At 40.2% G+C, this 25515-nt stretch overlaps 1 protein-coding gene across 1 annotated transcript in view; it reads right to left on the bottom strand.

The window, feature by feature from the left end:
* Positions 1-1468: 1468 nt before the first annotated feature.
* SLD5 (DNA replication protein-like protein) overlaps positions 1469-25515 on the bottom strand; it is a 37011-nt gene continuing 12964 nt past the window's right edge. Inside the window, exons 4-6 of the mRNA XM_089803164.1 lie at positions 2405-2514; positions 2124-2199; positions 1469-2020 (exon numbers count right to left, since the gene is read on the bottom strand). Coding sequence (XP_089659290.1) covers positions 1921-2020; positions 2124-2199; positions 2405-2514 — 286 coding nt within the window. The 3' untranslated portion in view covers positions 1469-1920. The remainder of the gene's footprint in view (positions 2021-2123; positions 2200-2404; positions 2515-25515) is intronic.

Here is a 25515-nt window from a genome sequence, read left to right as displayed (position 1 = left end):
CCAGCTGATGTCATGCCCTCCACAAGCCATTTTGCACATATCATGCAACAATAGCATTCCAAGAGTTGACATCTCTTTGAGGCATATTGTCAAATAGTTCACACACCTTTTATATGTTTCCACATTTTGAATATATGTCTATCAAGGCATTTGCAATTACATCATCTTGGGATGCAATGCTTTCTATCATGCTTCGATGGATTTTTACACCTTGTTCCAAAGCTCCCATTTTTCCACAAGCTAGGAGGATGTTGACAAAGGTTGTGGAGTCTAACTTTACACCTTTGGATTGCATTTTCTTACAAGTTTCCAATGTTTTAACAAACCCATTTTGTTCATATCCTACAATCATTGCAGTCCATGAGACTACACATTTTCAGTCACTTTTTTAAACAGTTGAAGTGGCTTGTGTAGCTGTCCATATTTTGTGTACATGTCTATGAGGGAATTTGTCACTACAATGTCTGGCATATGTCTACTTTCGATTATGACTTTATGGATGTTCATGTTCTATCCTGAACGCACCAATTTGGCACAATCCAGCAGAATGCTGGTAAAGGTTATAAAGTTTGGCTTTACACCTGTCGATTGCATTTACCTAAATACCTCCAACACGTTTCCAACATACTCATTTTGTGTGTACCCTGTAATCACCACACTTCAGGATATAATATCTGGCTGAGGCATTGTTTTATAAATCTTTACAAACTAGCAAATAATATCATTTTGTGCATCCTGTAATCATTGAATACCATGGAATCACACATGTATTTAAAACAGTTCACATGCATTGTGTATGCTTCCACATTGTGTACATAACTATCAGAGCATTTAAAACTATGAAACCGGACAAAAATATACCTGTAATTATATTCTGATGGTTAACCATACCAGTTTATAAAGCTGCCATTTTGGCACAGAATGATTATTGTCTAAGGCTGTTGACTTCAGTTTCAAACCTACTAATTCCATTTCAAAAAACCCATTTTGTGTATCCTCCAACCAAGGCATTCTATGAGACTAAAATCTTGGGCAATCTTCAGGGCAGTATTGTGTTAAGTTGAAAAATGTATACCGGCAGCAGCATACAGCCATCAGAAATTATTGGCATCAACCCCACCATAATATAGCCTATCAGCTAAATATTACTAAAATGACCAATTGAAAAAAATCAAGCATCTAATACATCATTTAAAAAGATGTAACTTGAATAGATGCCAAAATAAGCTCAGCCGGTAACTAATAATATGTCTAATTGGTGCATGTTCTGAAAATTCATGTTGAATTTCCTTTCTGACTTCCAAAGTACCAAAGAATTGTCTATACATGATCACAAATTATTCCCCATTTTCATAACTATTCATATTGGTCACATCAAATAATGAAGAGTTGAATACATGAGCTTCAAGTTCTTTTCCAACATACCTTTATTACATATCTACTTGAAATATAATTTACATTAGCAATCTTATAAAAGACGTGATTTAATACTGCTCATAACCAGTCTCTGTTACATCATATCCAGATCAAATGTTCATGTTAGTTATTTATGATTTGTTTTGCTAGGATGCTTTTAGTTTTACAGCGCACAGCATTTTACATGTGAGACAACACCAATGATTCATCAGGGTAAAGATCCCTCCTGTTTCACTTCCCTACAAATCATGACCGGCATCTGCCAGGTACGATTGCATGCACCCATCAACTTTTCCACCAAGTAATCCTTGTTTGATAAATAAACATAAAACTAATTAAGTCTTCAAAGTACAAGTAATAATATTCTCATACTGGGATCCTCGAGAAATATGATATTCAACAAACTTCAGATTTTGCTTTTAGCACCAAAGGAATACAAGGTTCCCTGATCTCAAAAAGTCCACAGTTAGAGCTTTTGCTCAAATGGACTGCTGTAGATCAAATCTATACCAAATCAATCTGGCCAGTCTCAACCAGCCTTTGTATTGGCTTATATCTCAAAATAAAAAAGTCATCTTCCACTAAGTTTACAATGTCTTCACCCCTGAAAGAAATGATGAACAAAATTTAAAATAGTGAAATTTCTATCTGTTTCCTATTAAACACAATAATTAGATTGTGCTGAGTATCCAAGAAAGATCACATACTTCTCATCCATCTGAACGGAACCAATTGCATCCCTAATCTTGCAGAAAACAAATGTGTCCAGTTTTGGTTCAGGTACTAAAATCAAGTCAAAGATCAGCGAGAAGTCTGTTACTTCAATAGCAACCAAAAATAAAACGAGGGTGTATTTAACTAGTTCTTTAAAAATGACTCATCACAATGCACATGCTATCATCATTCAGTACGACTCTTGCACCATCTATTTTATTTCTATCAAATATAAATGTTCTATAGATTAACAATTTAACCTACAAAAGGATACCCATATCATCTTCTTCACTTGAAATAGCCTGCCTAAGCATGGATTGATACCCGTAAGGCAATCTGCTTAATACAGACTGCTCAAGATGCTTTTGTAAAGCATCTGTACACCTGCCATGAAATGCAATTAATCAAAATAATGAAAAAATCAATTGTCCAGTTTTGCAGGGGCATATTCATTTGAAACAAAGTAAATAGTCCACTAAAAATCAATCAAAAGGGATAAATCATAAAACACAGTATTTACATAGTGAAATCAGAACAAAACATACCTAAGATTAGAAGAACTATAGAGCATTATCCATTTAAAACAAATATTACAAACCATATATCAAACTCGGTATGAACATAGGGATGTGCCCTAAGGTGGCTCTGAATTTATTTCACTAGCTTTTGGTAGTTTCTCTGTATAACTGTTTGGGCCCTTTCAAAATACCATATTTTACCTTAATCAAAAACATAGGGATACACACTAAGGTGATTACAGTTTACATGCCAGGTCAACAATTAAAGTTCAGTTCAGCACAAAATTATTAAACATTAAGCAACAGAAAGAATTAAGAAGATTTATATTAGATGAATCATTGTTCCCGTAACTAGTTTGTAGAAACCAAAACAAAAAGATAAACAAGATTTGTATAAGATAAATCCTCATAACTGTAACTAGTTTGGGGCAACATGAAATCCAGTATCTAAAAAGAAGGAATGCAGCCCCTGCTTTCAAGAGAAATGGAAAACATTTGCATATGTAGGCCATATAACATGGAAGCATCATTTCAGACACAGCTTTCAAATTGCTTTACAATCTTGGACATTGATATGGTTTGGAGTACTTTGGCATGCTTGTATAGTCCTTGCCTTGATCATGAATGATTGCCACCATAAAGTTTCTCTACTGAATCAAGCTGTTTTAATAGATTCCTCACTCCAGGAAGCAGCTACTGCTGTAGGTTCGAAGGACTGAAAAGGTGGCTAAGGGCTAGGAATGTGCAGGTAGTTGTACTTTACTTCCTTCTGCTGCATGTTCAAATGGCGGCAAAGGTAGCTAAGAAGGTCAGGCAGCTGTAGGTAATGATAATCCCCTTCCTTCTGCTGCATTTGTGAAGCTTTCACTTTCATAGTATTCTTGTGAGCAAAGGAGCAGATATCATTTGATTAGTCATTTTGATACTTGTTACCTCAAAGTTTACTTTATGGAAGTTGTCCCTAGTTGAGTTCTTGCCACTGGAGTTGAGGATTACTGGCAACATGAAGTAATTATAATACCCTTCATTCTGCTGCTTTTGTGAAGCTTGAAATTTAATAAAATTCTTGTGAGCAAATGGGTAGACATTCTTTGATAGGTCACTTCGAGGATTGTTTACCCGGAAGAAGTTTATGGAAGTTGTTCATAGTGGGGTTCATAGAGGATTGCTGACAAGAATACACACTTAAGCTGCCCAGTAAACATTGGATTCCCAAGTTGCCATCTTTTTGCCTTCCTAGAAAGCATTGCCTAGCACCTAAAAATATTATTTGTCATGAAACAAAGACAAGACCCAACAGGTTGATTTGGAAAGATTACAGCTGATTGAACAAAGATTCTGCTGTGGAAGCCTGAGCTATAAAATTTGAAATCACCAGTTCAGAACCTTTCTGCACATTGGGCCAGTGAAACAGATGGTAACAAAGTCCTACTCAACTATCGATTTCACTCAGTACATGTAATGATTTCACTTCATTTGGTTGATTCATTGATCTTACATGCATAGGGCCAAGTTCTAATGCAATAAGGAAATAGATGAATATGTTGTTCCTCCCATTCGTCCAACTATTTGACATTACCACATAAACTCTATGACTACTTGTCGCGTTGCCAAGTACTCTGTTTTTTTTTTGTTGGGCAAGTTTTCACAAGTTAACAATTGCATTTTTATAATTACTAAAAACCGTGGGTAAAAATGTCAATGCAGGGTAAATACTGGTTAAAATGCCCTTTTTGTTTTCCCTCATGGGTTAACAGAGATTACTTGCACACATAAGTCAAGTACTCAACAATGGATATAAAGAGAATATAACAGCATTGTATTCATCAATTGATTCCTACATACAAGTTTTCTCCATACAAGTGTGTCTCAATCCAAGAGAGAAATACATACATACAGTGTCCGAGGAGATGCGAGACAAACCGTCACATCCGTCTAACTTCCTTTGACGGACTAACCGTCTAACTACTTGTTTTCCCAACAACATCATCCCCCCAATAAGAAAAGTCATCTCTTGGTGACCCAAAACTTACAAAATAGGAGACAACTATACAAATACATTAGGAAAACAAAGACTAAGGGGGAGGTTGAATCCCTAGAGTGTTCAACAACTGACGCAACTCATAAGCCTGATCCATGCGGATGCGCAGATCTTTTTGAGTTCTTGTGTTGATTTCTACAGCCTTTTTAGTAAGAATGTGGCTACCATAGCCTCTTCTAACCCTTTTTCTGCTTGCTCCTTATTTTGTAAAAGGCTCGCTCTACCACCCAAGCTACCTGCTAACTAGCTAAATGAGTAGCTAGCTCCTCCCAAGCCTTCACCTCAACCTCTTTGGATCTCTCAGCCACCACTTTGTTTGCCTCTGCACGCCACTGAGCATAGTAGGCGTCTTTATACACTGCTACTATCTCGTGTGCAAGCCTCTCCATGGTGTTGCTGACTAGTCCCAACTCGAACTTTGTAGCCCAATCTGCCAGCATCTTTGGCATCTCTACTACTTGCCACCCCCTTGCCTCAAAGAAAGAGTAGAACCGCTCAGGGCATGTTCGCCTTATGTAGGCTTAGATCAATTGCAATTCTCGTGTTCTATTCAAGGCATGTTGTCAAATCACTTGACCTCTTTCCCGCACATTCTCCAAAGCTCTAATGTATGCCCTAGATCTCTCCTCATCTAACCCATAGGAAAAGCTCTCCTCATCCTCCTCCTGCCCAATCTGTTGATCTAACTCAACCTCCATACCTCCTATGGCAGCAACTTCCACTTCTAATGCGGCCTCCTCATCGAGTGCATTCTCAAAAGGTGAACTCTCCTTCTCCCGTGGTGTGGCAGCAACTTCCACTTCCAGTACAGCTTCCTCATCGAGCACATCCTCAAAAGGTGAACTCTCCTTCTCCTGTGGTGGTGGTGTTGTTGGTGCTCTGCTCAAACCTCTTCCCGTCGTGGGGACTAAATGGAGGGACCGACGTCAACAAGAGAAAATCATAACTGACATCTCAAGAACATATTGGCTTGGTCCATCACCTGGACATCCGTCATCTCTAGTTGGGCCAACTATGCCACGATCTTTGGTTCTGCCAATAGGGTAGAAGCCATGCTCACGACTGCCTCGATGCCAATGACCTCTAATTTGACCTAGGGCTCGATAAAGTCAATCTCGTCTACCTCTGCCTAGTGTATTTCCATTGCACTTTCAGCTACATCTAGGCTAGTATGGTTAGGGACAACGTCGACTATCTGACTATCAGCTACCTGGGAGGGCACTTCAACTATGTTCCCATCACCTGCTCAATCTCTGTGGTCGGCATCAGAATAGGTGTCATAACAATATGCGGCCTCCTTAGGCCAAATGGTGGGATGGAAGTAGCTGTGGTAAGTGTCAAGTGTGTTGTCGTGGGTTAAAGAGGCAGTGCAAACAATGACTTAGGCAAAGACATGGTGCGGGTCACCTCTATATTGTCCTCGGCTTGAGGGTTATCACTCTCTAAAATAGTCTCCTCACTCTTCGTAGTATCTTTGCGGCCACTATCAGTGTCACCCGTGCTCAATCCCTATATCACTCTCTTCTAGCTAGCTATTGTGCCCTCAGTGTCCAAGTGGCGCCAATAATATCTCTCCCTACACCAATTTGCCTTTCAATGGGACCTCGAATATGTCAATCGGAATTTGATGAAGTGTGGCTTCTAAAAATAGCCAAATGGCATGGTGGGGCATGCAAAATGCACAGTGTTGCAAAGTCATGAATTCCTCCATTAGATTTGCCAGGACAAATGCCCAATCATATACCATCCCATTCATGATGCCATTCATGAAAACAATCTATGGCAAGGCGATATTTGAAGCCTTACTTGCTTTTGTTAGTCAACTATTTATCACATACATGATACACCGCCAATGCCCTTCTCTAATAAAGTCGTCTCAATCCTCTACTCTTGGTGCCTTTTATGACAGAATTAAATTCATCCATCATGAGGTCTTGACCCACCAACTTTACCCAGTACTCCTGATCTTATGGAAGTTTGTGATTCATGGTTACCACCTTGCGACCTCCTTGGCCAAGAATACCAAAGACTAGTAAAATCATGAGCTTTGAACGAAATCGTGATAAGATGCTTTTTTTATTCAAAGGAGCTCGTCCTACTATGTCTGTTATATGATTCGATCATAGTTCTCAATACCGGCTCAAACAACCGTATGAAAAACATTAGCATTTGAATGGCCCAATGCACTTGCGCATGCACCAATATATGTTTGACGAAGTCGATATCCAACGTCTCCTTCCACCATCACCTACACTCACTGCCATTGAAGCCTTCAAACTGAACTATATAGTGAGAAATATCCACTTTCGGACCAATTTGTTGCACTTTCGAATGCACCTTTTGTTTCTTGCTACTGGACAAAGCTCTTGGTCCTCGTCTTGCAACACGGACTCCCAAGGCCAAAACTCTTGCATTTTTGTCCATATCAAAACTCTTTGTTTCCATCTTGTCCTTCCACTTTCAACTCTTTCTTGTCGAGTACATACTTTAAATTGTTCAATCGTTTCTTGTTTTGTCATGTTGCAACAAAAACGGTTAGGGTTGCCCCAATGGTATCTGTTGTCGTCGGTAGAAATTGTGTATCAGCCGACGGGCCCCTTCAGGAAGGAAATTGTGTATCAGCCGACAGGTCCCTTCGGGAAGGAAATTGTGTATCAGTCGACGGGTCCCTTCGGGAAGGAAATTGTGTATCAGCCGACGGGTCCCTTCAGGAAGGAAATTGTGTATCACCCGACGGAGGAAATTGTGTATCAACCAACGGGTCCCTTCGAGAAAGTCCTTGTTATGTAACCGACAGGTAAATAGTTTGTAGCGGACATGATGTATCTGGCCGACGAATAGCTTCGGGAAGGTTCGTCGAAAAGTATTTATAACCCCTTCAGAAAGCATTGTAATCATCATAGCAAATCTTATGAATCAAGCATAATGTAATGTTCTGGCATATGCGAATAATAAAAAGAGTTCTGTTGTTCGTGTTCGTGTCCATTATCTGTGTGCAATTCTTAATTAATCTATGCAGTAAACATTTGGCGCCGTTGCCCGATGGACCTGGTACGCAAGCAAGCGAATATGAATTAAATGCCGAATCAGTTGAACAAAAATAAGAGTAAGCTGAAGGAAAAAGATGACATACGCGTTGCGTAGAAAAATTTAATTTTGGCTCAGCAAATAGAGCGTCGAAGGAGATTTCAGAAGATTGCCGACGAAAACAAGACCGCAAAAGGATTGTTGAAAGAGACTCGACAACGGCTTGATTTGGTGGAAGAAGCAAGGGAGGAGTTTCTGAACATGCATACACCATAGGAAGAGAATCTTGACGGAAGGAGATCGACTCACACGACTCGGAGTGCCGAAGGAGCACGAGCGTGGAGTGACCTCTTCGTCCGAGATATACTTCCGGAACGAACAGCTTCGATTGACGAACCCTCTTCTTCACCAAACAACACGGGTGTTGAAAACAGTGCGGAAGTCCAAAATAGCGCGGGTGTTGCAAACAGTGCGAGTGTTGAAAACAGCGTAGAAGTCCAAAATAGCGCAGGTGTTGCAAACAGCGCGGGTGTTGAAAACAACGCGGAAGCCGAAAATAGCACGCGTGTGCGGAACAGCGCAAGTGTGCAGAACAGTGCGGGTGTCGACAACAGCACGAGTGTTGGAAACAGCGCTGGTGTTCAAAACAACGCGAGAGCTTAGAATAGCGCAGGTGCTCAAAACAGCGCGGGAGTGCAAAACAGCGCAAGTACACAACAAAACCCTCAACATATAGTGATAATGGCAGGTCCGAAGGAAAAGTTGCCTAAATTTGATGGTGATGAAGCAGTTGATCCCATTCGACACTGTAAAACATGTGAAACCATCTAGAGGGCAAATGGCATAACAGATACAAACAAATGGATCCAACAATTTTCCGCTACCCTACAAGGTGTTGCGATTGATTGGTTTACTGATACTGATCCACAAAACTTAAACACTTGGGATAACATTAAGAAGGAATTCATCGCAAAATTTCAACTTCTACGCGACGATAATGAAATTGTAGTAGAGATATTCAACACCAAACAAAAGAAGAATGAAACAGTACGAGTCTTCGCCAAGAGGTTGAAGGACTTAATCAATAAAATGGAGAATAAGCCGGTAGATGGGCTCCAAAAAAGATGGTTTATTGAAGGCCTTCACCCAAAGCTGCGAAAAAAAATGATCATCGTACCACCATCGACATATACTGAAGCGTACAATCGGGCAATAAACCTCAAAAGTGACCAGAAGACAAAAGAAGAAGACCAGCTCCTCCGATTCAGATGCCGACGAGCCTTCAGGAGAAGATAGCAGCGACGATGAAGGCAACAGCAAAAAAGTCTGTGCTCTTCAGAAGGACATGCTCTGGATGATGAGGGAGTTCAAAAACATGAACAAGGACACTAAGGGCAACGACCTATGGTGCACAGAGTGTAAGAAAGAAGGCCATACGAAGGGATCATGCCCGAAAGATCAATTTTGTGAGATTTGCCAAATTCTGAGACACCCGATAAAGGAATGCCCTTTCAATTTGAAAACAAGAACACCGCAACAAGTGTTCCTAACATAGGAGGCATCCCCGTCAGGAGGGAACGGGAACACCAGTACGAAAGGTGCCACATCGGGCGGATACAGAAACAACAGGCGCAACAACAACAACAACAATAACAATATCGGCAACAACAATACAGGCAGAAGGAGTCAAATTCAGTATGATGCGAATGGTAGATCGATTGTTCAATGCCGCGCATGCAATCTGTGGGGTCACTTCACCCGAGAGTGTACAATGGCAAACACACTGAAGTTGTTATGCAGATGGTGTGGACCTGGTGATCATGAAGATGCTAGGTGTCCGAAGTCGAGAGTAAACTTGACCACCGTCGGAACGGACGAAGAAGAGGTTTTGGCCATCACACGACAGCAAGCAAAAGTGTACCCCGACCCGACAGAAGAAAAGAAGAGACTAGAGGAAGCACGGGTAGAGATCCAGAGAACAACGCAGGTAGGAACGACACACCTGAAAGACACGCCGAGTACCTCCGTACGAAACTGCGCAGAACATAACATTGTACGGTAAATATTGCAAGCCGAGATACCCGTCAGGATAAATGATCTGTTGCTCACTATGCCTCAGCTCCGATCGGCACTCACAAACATCGTTCCCGCTACTCAACTACCAAAAGAACATGGAAGGGAGCAGGAGAGTGGAGCAAGTACAGCGAACAAAAAAGGGAAAGAAAGTGGCGCAAGTGCAGAAGATCTGATGCTGTTAGCCCTCTCATCCGAATGTCATCCAGCAGTCGTCGAAATGGGAATTCTCGAGACTGTATTGACGGAAACAATTGTGGACGGAGGGTCCAGTGTTAATGTGCTGCCAGAGGATACCTGAAAAAAGTTGGGACAACCAACATTGTGGCCACCTACCTTCTAGTTGTTAACAGCCGATCAACATGGAATCAAGCCATTGGGAGTACTCACAGCGCAACCAGTGACGATTGGAACACAACCATTCCTATTGGACTTTGTTGTGATCCCACTGAAGCGGAGAGGATATGATGCCATTTTGGGCCGAGGGTGGCTGATACAAGCCAAGGCAAAGCACGATTGGAAGAAAAATACTTTATCACTCGAAAGCAAAGGTCGAAAGTATGTCATCGATCTACACACTCAGATGGTTGGAGAAGAAGCTCTATCGTCGGATTCTGAAGGAGAAGACGATGAGAGGAGGCAGATTATGGAACCTGATCAGGAGGGAGTCCTACGATTGGAAGGAGATGACGATCTAGATTCAATAAATGGTCTTTACCACTGGCAGATAGAGGATTACGAGCTCTTTCCAAGTTGTAATATGCTAAGGATCGACGAAGGTAAGAAAGAAGAAGGAAATGAATGTTCAAAGGAACACAGAGAAGCAGAAAGAGGTAATGACTGTTCGAAGGAACACAAATAAGCCGATGGAGGAAATGAATGTCTGAAGGAACATGGAGAAGCCGAAGGAGGAAATGAATGTTCGAAGCAACATAGAGAAGCCGAAGAAGGAAACGCGGATATGACTGAAGTTGAAGGACAAAACATACAGTACGAACCCAAAAGAAGGAAAGATTCTACTTTAGGATTGTGCAGGAAGAAAGTATTACGTCGAACCACAAATATAGCAGAAAGGTACCGGCGGCAAAGAAGACATATCATACAATCCACACAGGAAACAAAGTGGAAGGGTTTAATAAAAGTTGCAGCATTACAGAGTGGATGTGTTATTTACAGCCAGAAGGGGCAGCTGACGGAGTCCATGGTACGGAGCTTCGAGAACAAACTGGGCGATATGGAGATGACATAGAACAGGCGTAGCAAGTTTCAACTAGGACAATTGGCGTTGAGGGATGATGGACGAAATAAGATCAACCCAAGCAAGTTCAGAGTTACGTGGGTTGGACCATATCAAATTCGGGAAATGGGTGATAATGGAGCAGTAAAACAATGGATGCTAGACGGAAAAGAAGTGGCTGACACAGTGAATAGGTCGAAGTTGAATGTCTGCCATGAAAGAAGTAACGTACCTCCATGGACGAACAACTGAGAGAAGAAGACTATAAGTACTATACATATGTAAATATTGTACATAGTTGTTCAAAAAAAATTTAACAAAAAAAAAAGGAAAAGTATCGTACAGTTTTCAAGGAAAAGTATCGTACAGTTTCATATTTGAAGGGAAAAGTGTCGTACGGTTTCCATAGTTGAAGAAAACAGTACCGTACAAATTTCATAGTTGAAGGGAAGAATATCGTACGGCTTCCATATTTGAAGGAAAAGGTAGCGCTGTACGGTTTTTCATATTTGAAAGTGTACAATTTTGCTGTAGTACGATTTTTAATACAATGTACGGATTTTAACTGAAGGCTAGTGTACGGTTTTAGTATAGTACGATTTTTTAGCAATGTACGATTTTTAAAGAGCTGCATATTGTAACTTTGGGACCACCGTACGGATTTTAATAGCCTGAGAAGGTTAACGTACGAACTTTATTGAAATCACCGTACGATATCCCAATACGGATTTTCAACAACAATTATGGTACGTATTTCTAGTATAGTGACCATACGAATTTTTTAGGGGTTTGATCAATACGGATTTCTACATGTGTTGTACAAATTTTTGAAGAAATCCATTGACACTGGATTTTGGCCGTACGGCGTACGAAATTTGGAAGTAAAGACAGCGTACAAAAATTATAATTTGGAATGCAAGGTAATTGTACAAATTTTTCAAGCATATCATGTGTACGGATTTGGATTGCAAGATTACAAATACTGAAGAGTGGGGTTTTGGCATACAGCTTCTACTTGCTATTTGGTAGTACAGAAGGGTGACAAGAGGTTTTCAAAAAAAAAAACGTCGACAAATCAAGAATGCTCAGAATGAGTATCAGATGATGCCACAGGGTAGAGGAAGAACCAATGATTGCCAGAAAGAGTGTACAATTGGTAGAAAATTATAGAAATGGTGTGTTCCCTGTAGTTTTGTATGGGTTTCAAAGTGCTAATTTGGTCTTGGCAGCGAGGGACACTGCCCCTCGACCTCGCCCTATACTGCGACAAGGAGCACACTTGGCGCAAAGCGGGGGCACTGCCCCTCAACCCCGCCGAAGGCGTTGCCCCTTGGACCCCCAGTTGTTGTGAATATCAGTCGTGGGAGTCTAACCAATGGAGAAGACTTGGAGCTGCTGCAGACATGGAGTGTCTGTGTACCAGAGGCACTGCAAGTAGGTGTTGGCCGTGAGGCTGTCTTGGTGGATGCATAGAGAGCTCGGGAGGAGTTGATCATCCAGTTGAAGGCAATACAGCGACACTTGGTTCAGTGTACCCGAAATTGGAAGGCAAAAAGCGACACAGGTGGCTATCAAGGTCAGATGTCAAATTGGCTAAGGTGACAGTGTTGAAGACCAGTTAGTCAGTCAATGTATTTTGGTTGTTGATTTGTCTCAGAGATTTTGTAATAGTCATCAAGAGACGACTTTTCTTTTTGGGGGGGATGATGTCGTCGGTAGAAATTGTGTATCAGTCGACGGGTCCCTTCGGGAAGGAAATTGTGTATCAGCCGACGGGTCCCTTGGGGAAGGAAATTGTGTATCAGCCGACGGGTCCCTTCGGGAAGGAAATTGTGTATCAACCGACGGAGGAAATTGTGTATCAGCCGACGGGTCCCTTCGAGAAAGTTCTTGTTATGTAGCCGACAAGTAAATAGTTTGTAGCGGACATGATGTATCTGGCCGACGGATACCTTCGGAAAGGTTCGTCGAAAAGTATTTATAACCCCTTCGGGAAGCATTGTAATCATCATAGCAAATCTTATGAATCAAGCATAATGTAATGTTCTGGCATATGCGAATAATAAGAGTTATGTTGTTCGTGTTCGTGTCCATTATCTGTGTGCAATTCTTAATTAATCTATGCAGTAAACATCCGTGGGTGAATGATTCTTGTCGCGTCAAATTCCTTCCCGCAATAGTCCACATGCAACCCTTGTATAATTCTTGCTTCCTTTGCCAAATTTTGTGCACGCACGCAGCCATTGTGTACTTTTTGCTTCTTTTGTTGTATTCTGTGCACGCACGCTACCCTTATATACTTTTTGCTTCCTTTGTCGTGTTTCGTCAGCTGCTAACTTTTCTTGATTCAAACTTGTCTTGGTTGCATCCTCAATTGCCACTTCTCTGCAAACCCTTGATAACTTGTGCGCCTTGTGCAAGTTTTCTCCCTTTCTCTTCCCACGTCCGCTCCTCGATGTGGCCTTTTGTTACCCATGGTCAAATGGTTTTCTCCCTTGCCAAATGCATTTTTTCTCTTCCCTCAACACATGGTTTACAATGTGTTGCTTGTCCATGGAACACATCTTCGCAAGACAATATCCATGGGACAATGATCGTGGTTTTTATTTGTTTTCGTTTTCTTAATAGAATCCTAGCTACTTCACTCTTTTGAGCAATGGCTTCCTTGCCTCTTGTAGTAGACCTTCAGCTTCAACCCTTTGACGGCATCTAGAATCTCTCTACCATCAAGTGTCCACAACTTTACTGATCTATTAGCTGACATGATTCACGAAATGACCACCTCTATCGCTTGTTAATTGAATTTGTAAATGAACCTCGTCGTACTTAGTACTGAGTTATCTACCAGCGCACGTGTTTCAACCCATTTCGTTAAATATTTTGTGGTAACTACAATATACCAACATCGTCAAGCATGACTAGCCTTTAAAGGTCTAATAAAATCGAATCCCCATCTCTCAAATAACTCCTGGGCATGGGAAGGGTTGAGAGGCATAAAATCTCGTTTGAGGGGTTTCCACGCCTATTAGCATGTACCACATCTAACCACCCATTCTCTGGCATCATTGTACAAAGTTGGCCACTATAGGCCTGCTAAGAGCACTTTTATTGTCGTCGTATCAAGACCCATGTGTCCTCTTGCAAGTCCTTCGTGGGCTTCTTGAAGCACACTCGATACTTCCTCCTGTATCATACAACGCCTCAAGACTTCGCCTATGCCCAAATTATACAGCATTCCATTAATTAGTTGGAAGGTCCTACTCCTGAGAACCAACTTCCTTTGCTCGCCTAGAGGCATGTCCAAAGATAGGTACTCCCCTATACTTGTATACCATTTCAGGAGTACGGCAATATAAAACAAATGGGAGTCTAGAAAGTCGTCATTTACCCCAACTGGTGGTTCACCAAACTTAATCTGTGACAATTGGTTTGAAATAACATGGCTACGGCCTGGCTGCACAACAAGCTTGAACAAAAACTCCTGGAGTAAGAGGAGCCATCGACTCACCCTCCCTTGAATAATCGATTTGTTAACCAAGTACATAAGGGCTTGATGGTCCTCATACAAGGTGAATGGCATTGCCAATAAATAGTGTTTGAACTTTTGGACTGAATAAATCATTCTAAGGGCCTCCCATTCGATGGTGCTATAGTTCTTCTCGACATTCAACAACACCCTGCTTGCAAAGTATATTGGGTGATAGAATCCATGTACCCCTTCCTGAGCCAAGGTGGCTCCGATGGCATAATTTGATGCGTTGATATGTACATGGAATTCTTTGTCCCAATTTGAAAATGCAAGAATAGGGGCTGCCAACAATCTTGTTTTCAAGTCCCTGAAGGCTTCCTCTTGTTCTCCCTTCCAAGCATACGATTCCACTTCCTCATGAGCCTATCCATCGAATATGAAATCTGTGCGAAGTTTTTGATGAACCGTCTGTAATATCCGATGTGGCCGAGGAAAGATTTGACACTACTTATGTCCATAGGAGCCTCCATTTCCACTATCACCCAAACCTTATCAAGATCTGTTTTTAATCCTTCTTTGCACACTATGTGCCCAAGTAGCTTCCCTTGTGGCACCATAAACTGACATTTCTTAGGGTTAAGTGCTAGACGAGCTCGCTGACACCTTTTCATGCACTCCCCCAAAGTTGCAATGTGCTTGTCCAGATCGTTGAATATGGACTAGTTGTCCAAGAATGCTTTAAAATTCCCAGTGGATATCATATCAAAGATGTGTAAGACAATCCACTAGAAAGCTGTTGATGCATAGCAATGGCTGAAGGGCATTCGATTGGAAGTGTATACATTGTCCTCCACTATGAAGGTGGTTTTCAACTTGTCTTCCTCTACAATGGATATCTAGTTATTTCCGTAGAACCCATGAACGAGTTAATTTTGTGGCCGACAACCTCCTTCAATATGTTCGTAAATGGAGCGGGAAACAAGTCTTTAATGGTTACCACGTTAAGACATTGAAAATCTACACAAATGTGAATCTGGTTTGCTTACTTCTTCAGGGAAATCACAATGGGTGAGAACCATTCACTCGTGTCCACCCGAAAGATAATACCCGAGTCCAACATTCATTCAATCTCGGCTTCTACCCTTGCAACATAATTCTTGTTCATCTTGTACAACCTTTTCCATACAAGTTGGGCTCTGAAGACCAGAGGAATTCGATGTACGCATAGCTCTAGAGGTACACCCTTCAAGTCCTTGTACGTCTAGGCGAAGATGTCCCTATACTCCATAAAGATTTTGAATGTTGTCATTTTTAACACCGAGTTTCAATCATCCCCCATTAGGATGGTCTTTGGGTTCTCCTCGTCTCCGAGTTTTATCTCCTTTAGTTTTGCCTCCTTATATTGGATCCGCTCATCTTTAGGAAATTGGTGGGCGGGACTATCCTCAGCCTCTACTTCGCCTTCCTTGTACTCTTTGTATTCCTAAGGAAACTCGTTGGGATCTTCAATTTCAAGCACATTACAAGACGGAGGGAATAGTTCATAGTCACTCATTTTCCAATGGAATAAGCCATCCATGAACTCTATGTCGTATTCCAACTCCAATACCCCTTCGTTGTTAGGCTCCATGCTCCTCTTCCCTTCGTCTCCCCTAATGTCAGATTTGGAATCTGATGAAGATGTCATTTCTTCGCCAACCAACTGGGTTTTGAGATCCATTACAAATTTTCTTCCCCCCTTTTTGAATGACAGGGTATTCTTTTTCTAGCTATGGTTTTCCTTGGCGATCACCAACCACCCTCTTCCTAGGATGGCATCATATCCTTTACGCTTAAGGGGAATCACCACGAAGTCCAAAATGGATGGTTGTGTACCGATGGTTACCTATTCCGCCATTAAGGTTCCCAAGGGTTTGATGCCATGTTGATCAACCCTGAGTAAGCTGAAGGTCAGTAGCCACAACATCAACTTTCCAAAACTCTTCCAAGTGTCCTCCGGTAGAACGTTCACCCCTGACCCACCATCCATAATCGTGTTGGGGAGGATGGCACCGAGGATGCCCATCTCCACTACTGCAAGATTTCACTTGCTATTTATAGCCAATGACATCGGATCTTCCGCATAGCTACCAGGATCCTTCATTTGTTCCATTGTACTTGTTAGAACCATTGAGCTACTGAATAGGGTTGCTTTTAAAAGTGGCATCTTTTCCACGAGATCCTTGACCTTCACAGGTACTTCTAACTACAACATCTACTTTAAAATGTTTTGTTATTATGGCTCGAGTAGAAGTGTCGAGGGTATCTCCTAGGTCCCTTCAAGCATGTAATTATTTCTCAATCTCATCTTTCGCCTTGAGTTGTCTTTGCTTTTCCATACGAGGGTCAAGGTAGGTGGCCTTTTTCACTTGTGCCCTTGTAATTGTTAGAATGTACTTTGTCTCCTTTCTCCACATCAAGGAGGTTGCAACCAGGCTTGGGACATGTGGCCTCCTCATGGTCTCTCAATCTGCACCACCTACACAACTTTTGTGGAGCCTCCTCCTTCTGACACTCCCAAGCAAAGTGTCCCCACTAATTACAATTCTTGCATTGAATCATCAACCTCCCCTTCGCATCATAATGGATCTAAGGGCGCTTGTTATTATTGTTTACTTTGCCTCCTCATCGGTTATTTTTGTAGCCGTCGGATGATGCAGTATTGTTATTGTTTTGTTGGCCGCTCATTCCAAATGTGGAAGGTTGTTCTTGCATGAACAACACTTGTCGATTCCTGGCCCTCCGTTCATTGGCACATTCGTTCGTGGAATATCCATCAATTTGACAAATGTCACAGAAGGATTTCTTCGAACATGAGCCTTTCATGTGCCTAACATCCTCGCAATCCGTACACCACACCTTGTCTTAAGTTCCCTCATCATTCTCTGGAAATCTTTCTGTAAAGCGTGGACTTTCTTGGTTGATATCCCAATCGTTGCTTCCCTCGGAGGAGTCATCCTTCGAGGACTTACTCTTCTTGGAGGTTTTGCATTCGCTTTCCAAGTCCATTGCATGGTTATACGCATTATCGTACAATGTAGGAGGTACTATCTTCATCTTTTTCAGATGGAGGCCTTTAGTTCTTCGACGAACCACAACTTCAATTCATCCGTTGAGGCAAATGCCATCTTTATGATTAACTCCTTCAATCGTTGCCCGTAGGCCCCAACAAATTCATTCTTTGCTTGCTTCACACTATAGATTTCAGAAAGAATCTCATTATCATCTCTCAATAATTTGAACTCTATTTGAATTTCTTTCTTTACATCTGCCCATGTTGTCATGCGTGTTTTGTCTACATCAAAATTTCAATCAATGGCTCCTCTCAATGTGGCGGGGAATTGCTTGACGTACTCATCCTTGTCGGTGACTCGTTGGCCGTCCATATGGTTTCCGAAGTCCAACAATTCCTAACAAGATCCTCGTCTACTTGACTCGTGAATTTGAACAATTATTGCTTATTTGTGGCCATCACCATTGGTTGTTGTACGAATTGTACCCTTGGTGGGTTTGTGTCTAGCTGCCCACGTTGCATGTATTGTTCAAGGGCATAATAGGGACAAATCCTAAATTTCTACTACCAAACTATCTTCTCACATTTGGCATACCAGAGTGGAACTAAGTGTCTTATTGAGGACTGAATAGGGTGTCTTGGTTGTCACGCACTTGTGCCGCCTTGGCACCTTCAGTCGTGTCGGTTCCTTCTTCCCTTTTGCTCCTTGTTTCCTCCACCCGTGGCATGATGGACAAGTTGAGAAGTTGTTCCCATGTTTTTTCAATCAAATTTGACCTTTACCTCACTTCCACACACGACTCTTCCCTACTTCTTACTCTCCTAGGTTCCAGCAAACATTAGTCTTCCCCTTTAGTTGTTGCCTCTCCCATAACACCTCCGCGGTTGCCTTCGGTACCACCTCCGTGGTCTCCTTTGGTTAACCAGTTGGTTGGCTGTCCTTTGGCGAGTTGCCTTAACCTTCGTTGGCAATCTACTTGGTGGGCAAAAATGAAAGCATCATGTGTGGCTTCTAAAGCATTTAGTTGTTGCTTCTTATTCTTATTTTTGTTTAATTGATTTGGCATCAAACTAATCAAACAGTATAATCATCTTAAAACAAAACGTAGAACACTTTTATTGATTCATATTTTTGTACAACAAATCAACTTTGTGATCTCATTATTATGAATTTTCCAGTGTTCTTTATTCTTCTCCCTAAGGCTTAAAGCTCATGGGTTTGTTCTTCACCGAGTGCCATCACACTCTTCCTTCTCGCAATGGTTACGTTTGACAAAGTCACAAAGGACTTGCTGTCAGCACTACTTACGCTCTACTTCCTCCCTTCAATTCCTTTGTGCTATGGTTGTCTGCGCCAACAGACGAGGTAGTTGATGCAACAATATATTCGTCGCAGGGCAAAAATTGAGCACATTCCACACAAGGTTTTCGTTGACCTCTCCTCATACAACTTTGCTTCGTACAAAAGTTTTGATGGTTGTGTGAAGTGAAACAAGGAACTCAATTGTCAGAGGGTGCTCCCCTTCAAAGAGTTTTGTAATGCCTTCGACATTAGTCCTCCCATTTCGAATCTCATCAAATGGTAATCTCATTTATTCACTCAATTTGTTACTTCCCAGATTCGATGGGCAATGACACCAAATGTTTTCCCTCGTGGATTAATAGAGAGTACTTGCACACATAAGTCAAGTACCCAACAATGGATATAAAGAGAATGTGACAGCATTGTATTCATCAATTGATTGCTACATACAAGTTTTATCCATACAAACGAGTCTCAATCCAAGAGAGAAATGCATACATATGATGTCCGTGAGGATGCAAGGTGAATCGACACGTCTGTGTAACTTCCTCAGACAGACCAACCGTCTAACTGCCCGTTTTTCCAACAACACTTTTCACATATTGCTTTTGTTGGAAATTTGTTCAACGCTCCCCTCAAGATTCGTGACGAGGGCTTAACTGCCTCCTCTGTACTATAAGTTGAGTGGTTGTATCAAGTATTGACAAATTGGTCTTTTGGTGCAACAGCAACCCCACTCTAACAAATGGTATCAGAGCTTGGTCACAAAGTTCAAATCCTCAAACCCTCGATTAATGCAGAGGGGGAGATTGTTGGAAATTTGTTCAGCACTCCCCTTAGGATTCGTGAAAGGGCTTAACTGCCTCCTGTGTACTATAAGTTGAGTGGTTGTATCGAGCATTGACAAATCAGTCTTTTAGTGCAACAGCAACCCCACTCTAACAGCTTTTGCAATAAAATCAGCATTTTCTCTTTTGAAATGCCGTTTTTTAATTTAATACATAATTCAATTTTACAAAAATAATGGTTCTTTAAGATATTGTGATTTTCGGTACGTTCACAAGTTTTTGTGAAGTGTGTGTCAAGCATCTGCGAAGTTTTCACCAAGTTGAAAACTTTGGGCTTGCAATGTACTAAGTCTAAGTCTACACACTATGCATGATACAAGTCTACACAGTACACATTATCATGCAATTAATATAATTGGAAAAATCCCCAAAGGACTACTTATACGAAGCCATGATGGGACCGAAGATGCTATTAAGGGGACAATGAACCAAACATGAGCAAGTACATGCCAATATGTAAGGTCTTCAAGATGGGATTGACAAATGGATTGCATCCTCCATATCATTGAACAAATCCTCAATCCAACATTGTTTTACTGTAACTCCTTCAATCATGTTAAAGAAGTAAATGAAGTCTTATTATTCCAATGCATCAAGAGATTTTTCCTTGAATCACAAAATCGTCAACCAGCCTTTGCAAAGTTGTCTTTACTATTCTTTGTGTTGTATAAAGGAAAAAAAATACGTTGAAGCCAAGTATTTATAAATTTGTAACATATTTTTTTAGTTGTACAATTTTTTTAATTTTTTTAAATTGTAACTGAGTTGGATTTTTTGGCCAAGATGCCAAGAAATTAAAATGAGTATCAATAAATAATTTGTGTCAAACAATGTAGTTCATATACTTGTGGGCATTCAAGGAACATCTTTCAACACATACACTCTAAGAAATACCCTCATTTGACTTGTAAATGCATTAACAATTCAGTTTTTGTCCACCATTGTTGGTGTAATTAATTATTCATTAATTACACTTTACTTAATATTACTTAACACATACATAATAGTTTGTGTTTGAGACACTTAGGAGTTGGAACCTTTATTAGCACATGGTGTCAAAGAAGTTCCACATTAAATAATGATAGTTGTCATCACATTTACACTTTATGTGTTGTCTCCAACTTTAGAGACTTATCATCCTCACTTTGTTGTGCATACTTCATTGCACAATGGAGGATGATCCACCTTATGTAGGTGATAAGTTATCTTATCATTATCATGGTATTTTATTGTTTTGCTTGTTTAAAGAGGCACCTCTACATTGTACTTATCCATTATCAATTGATTATCTCATGTATTGCAGTTCAGTTATTGCATAGTGATAAGAATTCAGTTTATTTTTTTCCATCTTGTCGCTCTTGTTATTGTGCTATTCATTGGCCTCTACCTCTTGGATGGTGGTTGTCACTATTGGCAAATTCCTATGTGGTATCAAAGCCATTAGAGCATCTCTAAGTAGCCTATTTGGAGAGATCTTAGTGTGCTTAAAGAAGCCATATTTGCAAAACTGAGGACCAGAGATATTCAAGAGCAACCTGCAGCAAATTAAAGCTCACCATTATGTCTAAGAGGCTGTTTCGGGAAATTTTGACCATAAATTTGTCCATATTTGGTAAAAGTTGTTTATGGGAAAAAAAAATTAACAGATTGCACCGTATAGTCTGATCTGCCTATTTGGAGTGCAATTTTTAATTATTAAATCCTTAGTGCAAGACCCTAAGGCTAGGAGTGATGGATCCAAGTTTGATGATGAGGATTATGTAGATGAGGGTGAGGATGAGGTTTAGTCTCAGACAAAGGGAGAGGATGGCTCTATAGTCTTCCATGACTTATCTTAAGAGTACTTTTAGGACATAGGCTACTATGAGCTTTAGCCTTCTACTATTCTACACTCTAGTTGTTATTTTGATATATGTTTTGAACTTTTGAGCTTATAAGTTCTCCAACTCTTGAGTGAAAAGAGACATATATCTCTTAACTAATATTTACTTTTAATTATTAAATCCTTAGTACTGCAACGATGTTATCATAATAACCACCATTATCCACCTCTTCAATCTCTTACTGCTTTTAAAATTAATTGAGAAATAATTCATTTAATGGCTTCCTTATTCGCTAACAATAATATTGGGGACTGGTTAGATTATTCAATTGTTTGATCATATCAATTGCTAACTCCCTTAATATTGATTTGCAACACCAATTGATGCTAACTCCCATTAAACTAATATTTATTTATTGTCATTGGCGGTGGATGAGTTGCACGAATAAGTTTAACTGATATATTCTTCCTGAAATTTATCCTTTCTTTTGGCCAATGTAATTAGTCATAGATGCTATTGCTTGGAGACATAGCCATATGGACTGCTAGGTCATTCATAGTAGGGGAGATTTGCACCAATTTTCCATTTCTTGTTTATGGTCTCGATATAATGTGTTTTCTTCCTACTTCACTGATTATGCTATGTTTGTGAGAACAACTTTTGGGACTTAAGTCGACATTGGATGCTCCACCGCTCAAGAAAAATAACAATAAAACTGACTTGTGAGACCTATCCCAAATAAATCTGAATCTTGCCTATATTCTTTATTGCTCAATGGAGACATTATATGTGCTTTCAATACTTTATCAAGCATTTGACTGTTTCCTCATGCACTATGTCAATATCTCTGTAGACACAATATCTTAAAGCTCCCAACCTTACATAGCTTGCAGACTTCATTCAGTACCTGTAAGCATTTCATGTCTATATGTTTGGTTTGTGGGGAATAATACCTATGAATAATGTAGCCACATTTTAGTAGCTACTGAGGTCTTTACATACTCCACCCACCATAGTCATGACAAGTATGTAGTATCCTCAGTCCTCAAGTATGCAAGTTGATACATATGGCTCAGGATTGGTATGATGCCCCTATAAACACCTCCCAAATTTTGTGGTTGGTTCTTCAACTCGTTGCTTGCATAAATGGTCTTCATCACATAGTTCATCACACAGCGGTCTCATTAAACCCTCTAGCAAGAACAGACATTTATTAGAGTCAGCAACAGGTCTGATTGGTCTACGTTGGAGAATCTCTCATCTCACGAGCCAATGGGAAATGCCTATAGTGTATGTGTATTGAGGTAATTTCTAATATGCCTATTGTGGGCTCATTAATTTTGTTTTGGCTAACACTTGACATCTGTTATTAGAATAACAATCTAATAGGCAAGTTAGGCAATTACACCTTGACCTGCATCACAAGTTAGTCAGATCACACAAACACAATCACACTCTCTATCACAGATCATGCACATACATTTTAATCAACACAAGTCAAATCGTCATTGTGCATGTGATTCAAGTTAACAGGCCTGAAACAATATTTGTTTAACAAAATATCTTGTCTGGAATTGACTCATTTTGGTAATCATTGGAAATCCTCATACCATGGGGATATGAATCAGCATATATCTATCATTGATTTATTTCATCCATAATGATATCTATATTAATGCAGGCCTCCTTGCTTGATGTAGTATTTTGAGGTGTCGCCTTATGTCTGTGACTTTTGGGTAACCTCTCTTATTCAAGTTGACTTTTAAAAGTTCATGTCTACATATTGTTTCGGTCTTCAAAGTCTCACCTATGTAATGGACAATCATTCTAGAGACATGTTTGTGCTTGTTGAGTCGCATAAGGAAGTATATCATCACCACTTTGGGTGATCCTTTTGATCTCTCGTAGTAATATTCTTTTGGATCGCACTGAAGTGTATTCAACATATTCTCTATCATAGTGCTCAGAAAAGCATTTTCTTTTATCCATCACTGCAATGCACAAAGAGGGTTCTTTGCTCTCTTCTTAATAGTATGATGTCCCTATGTAGAACAGTAGAAGACGAAGGCTCATAGTACTCTATGTCCTCCTGCGAGTACGCCTAAGATAAGTCATGGAAGACTGTAGAGCCATCCTCTCTCCCTCTATTTGAGGTTGAACCTCATCCTCACCCTCACCCACATAAACCTCATCATCAGACTCGGATTCATCATTCCTAGCCTCAAGGTCCTACACTTTGTCTCATCGCGCTCTGGCCTCCTCAACTGCCATTGCTACTACCACAACCTCCCAATCCACCTAATCAACCCACTCCATGTCTTCATCATTGAAGACAGGATCAGCAATCTTTATGTTCCACTCTGCATGTGGATCAACAGTCTCTATTACAATCAATGATGTAACGGTGCCCAAGATATGTCTATGGCAAAGGCGAAGGTTGCAGTGAACAAAGACAAGATCATTCGATTGTTACACTACCAACCTATTGCACTTCTTCGAGTGTATATGCTCGAATAGACTCCAATTACGTTCACATCCTAATGCACTAGATGGTTGGCTCAAGATGAGAATCGCAATCTTCTATAAATTTGGCACCTTAATGCCAAACATCTCCCACCATGCATATGAAACAAGAAAATCTGAAATCAATTCAATAGCTTTGACTTTATCAAATTAAAATGGTAATAGAATTAGAAATTTGGATGTCGAATCATAGATTTTTACCAAGCATCAATTCTGTCCTATTTTTCTAGCACAACTCCCGTGGAAATTAGTCCCCTTGAGCTTTCTTAAACAACTCAATCTCACGGACTACAATTGTTCCAACTCTTGAATCAGGTGACATTCTCTCTACATCATAGACACCACTCCACACCTCATCATCAACCTTGAAATGTGGGCTGAATTGGTATGTTGGATTAAGTAGGTTGCTGCATGTATAAGCCTGAGAAGTAGATTGTGCCAACGCCTATCAAGGACATCCCATATAGGCCCATACCTATCTCGATTCCCTACAAAAAAAAGAGTGAATGGCCTCCTTCACCCTATCCATGCCCTCATAAATGTAGCCCATTAAGAGCTTCTCCCTATCAACAATTCATAGGAGAACAAGTGGCTTTATGAACTGCATTCATTATGAAAGTTGAAAGAGAAAAAATCGGCTTTAAGTTTTTCTTTAATAAATGAACAGTAATTTATAACATAGTTTCATAAACAAAAAAGTTGAAATGAGAACAAAAAAGAAAATTAACTTCACAATCTCAACGATAAATATCCAAAAGGAAGCCTCGCCAAAAATGCGATCAATTGTATCAGTCCCTGCAGTGGTCTTTGCATATGATGATGTGATCCACTCCTCACTTACAATCATGCATCTCAAACCTCCCTTTGAATCAAGCAAGGATTGCAATGTGAAAAAACTGATTGTAAATCTAGTGACCCCTAGACGAGACAACTCCTTTTGTTCTATGTATTTCCTCATGAGGTTGAGGACCCATGTATGATTATATATGAATTTGCATACACTCCTTCCTTGCTCTATAATTATTTTTATCCAAGGGAGTTTACCAAGATCTTCTAACATGAGATCAATGCAATGAGCAGCACAAGGGGTCCAAAATAAGTGTAACAAACGAATTTTCCTAACTAATTTAAAACTCCTAAAGATCTAATAACTGATTTCATTTCACATGAAAAAGACTTCCTTTAACTGTTTTTAACTAGAAGGGAGTAACTGCTTCCTATTCAAATTACAAATTATAATCATCTATTGAAACTAAATAAATGAATGAATACGCTGCTATCATTTTTAATCATTCTAACTGATAACATGTTCAACTGAAAGTAAAGTACAACTATCAACTAATATCTTCAATTTAACTGATAACATGTTCAGCTAAAAATAAAGTAACAACTAATATCTTCAATCTATCTGATAACATATTCAGCTGAAAGTAAAGTGACATCTAACTGTTTAATCTTCTATGAATCTAAA

The sequence above is a fragment of the Cupressus sempervirens genome, chromosome 10, assembly GCF_028749045.1.
Source record: "Cupressus sempervirens isolate cs-2001-9-10 chromosome 10, ASM2874904v1, whole genome shotgun sequence".
NCBI lineage: Eukaryota > Viridiplantae > Streptophyta > Pinopsida > Cupressales > Cupressaceae > Cupressus > Cupressus sempervirens.
The sequence above is the reverse complement of the archived record's forward strand: the minus strand, read 5'-3'. Positions and strand labels throughout refer to the sequence as shown.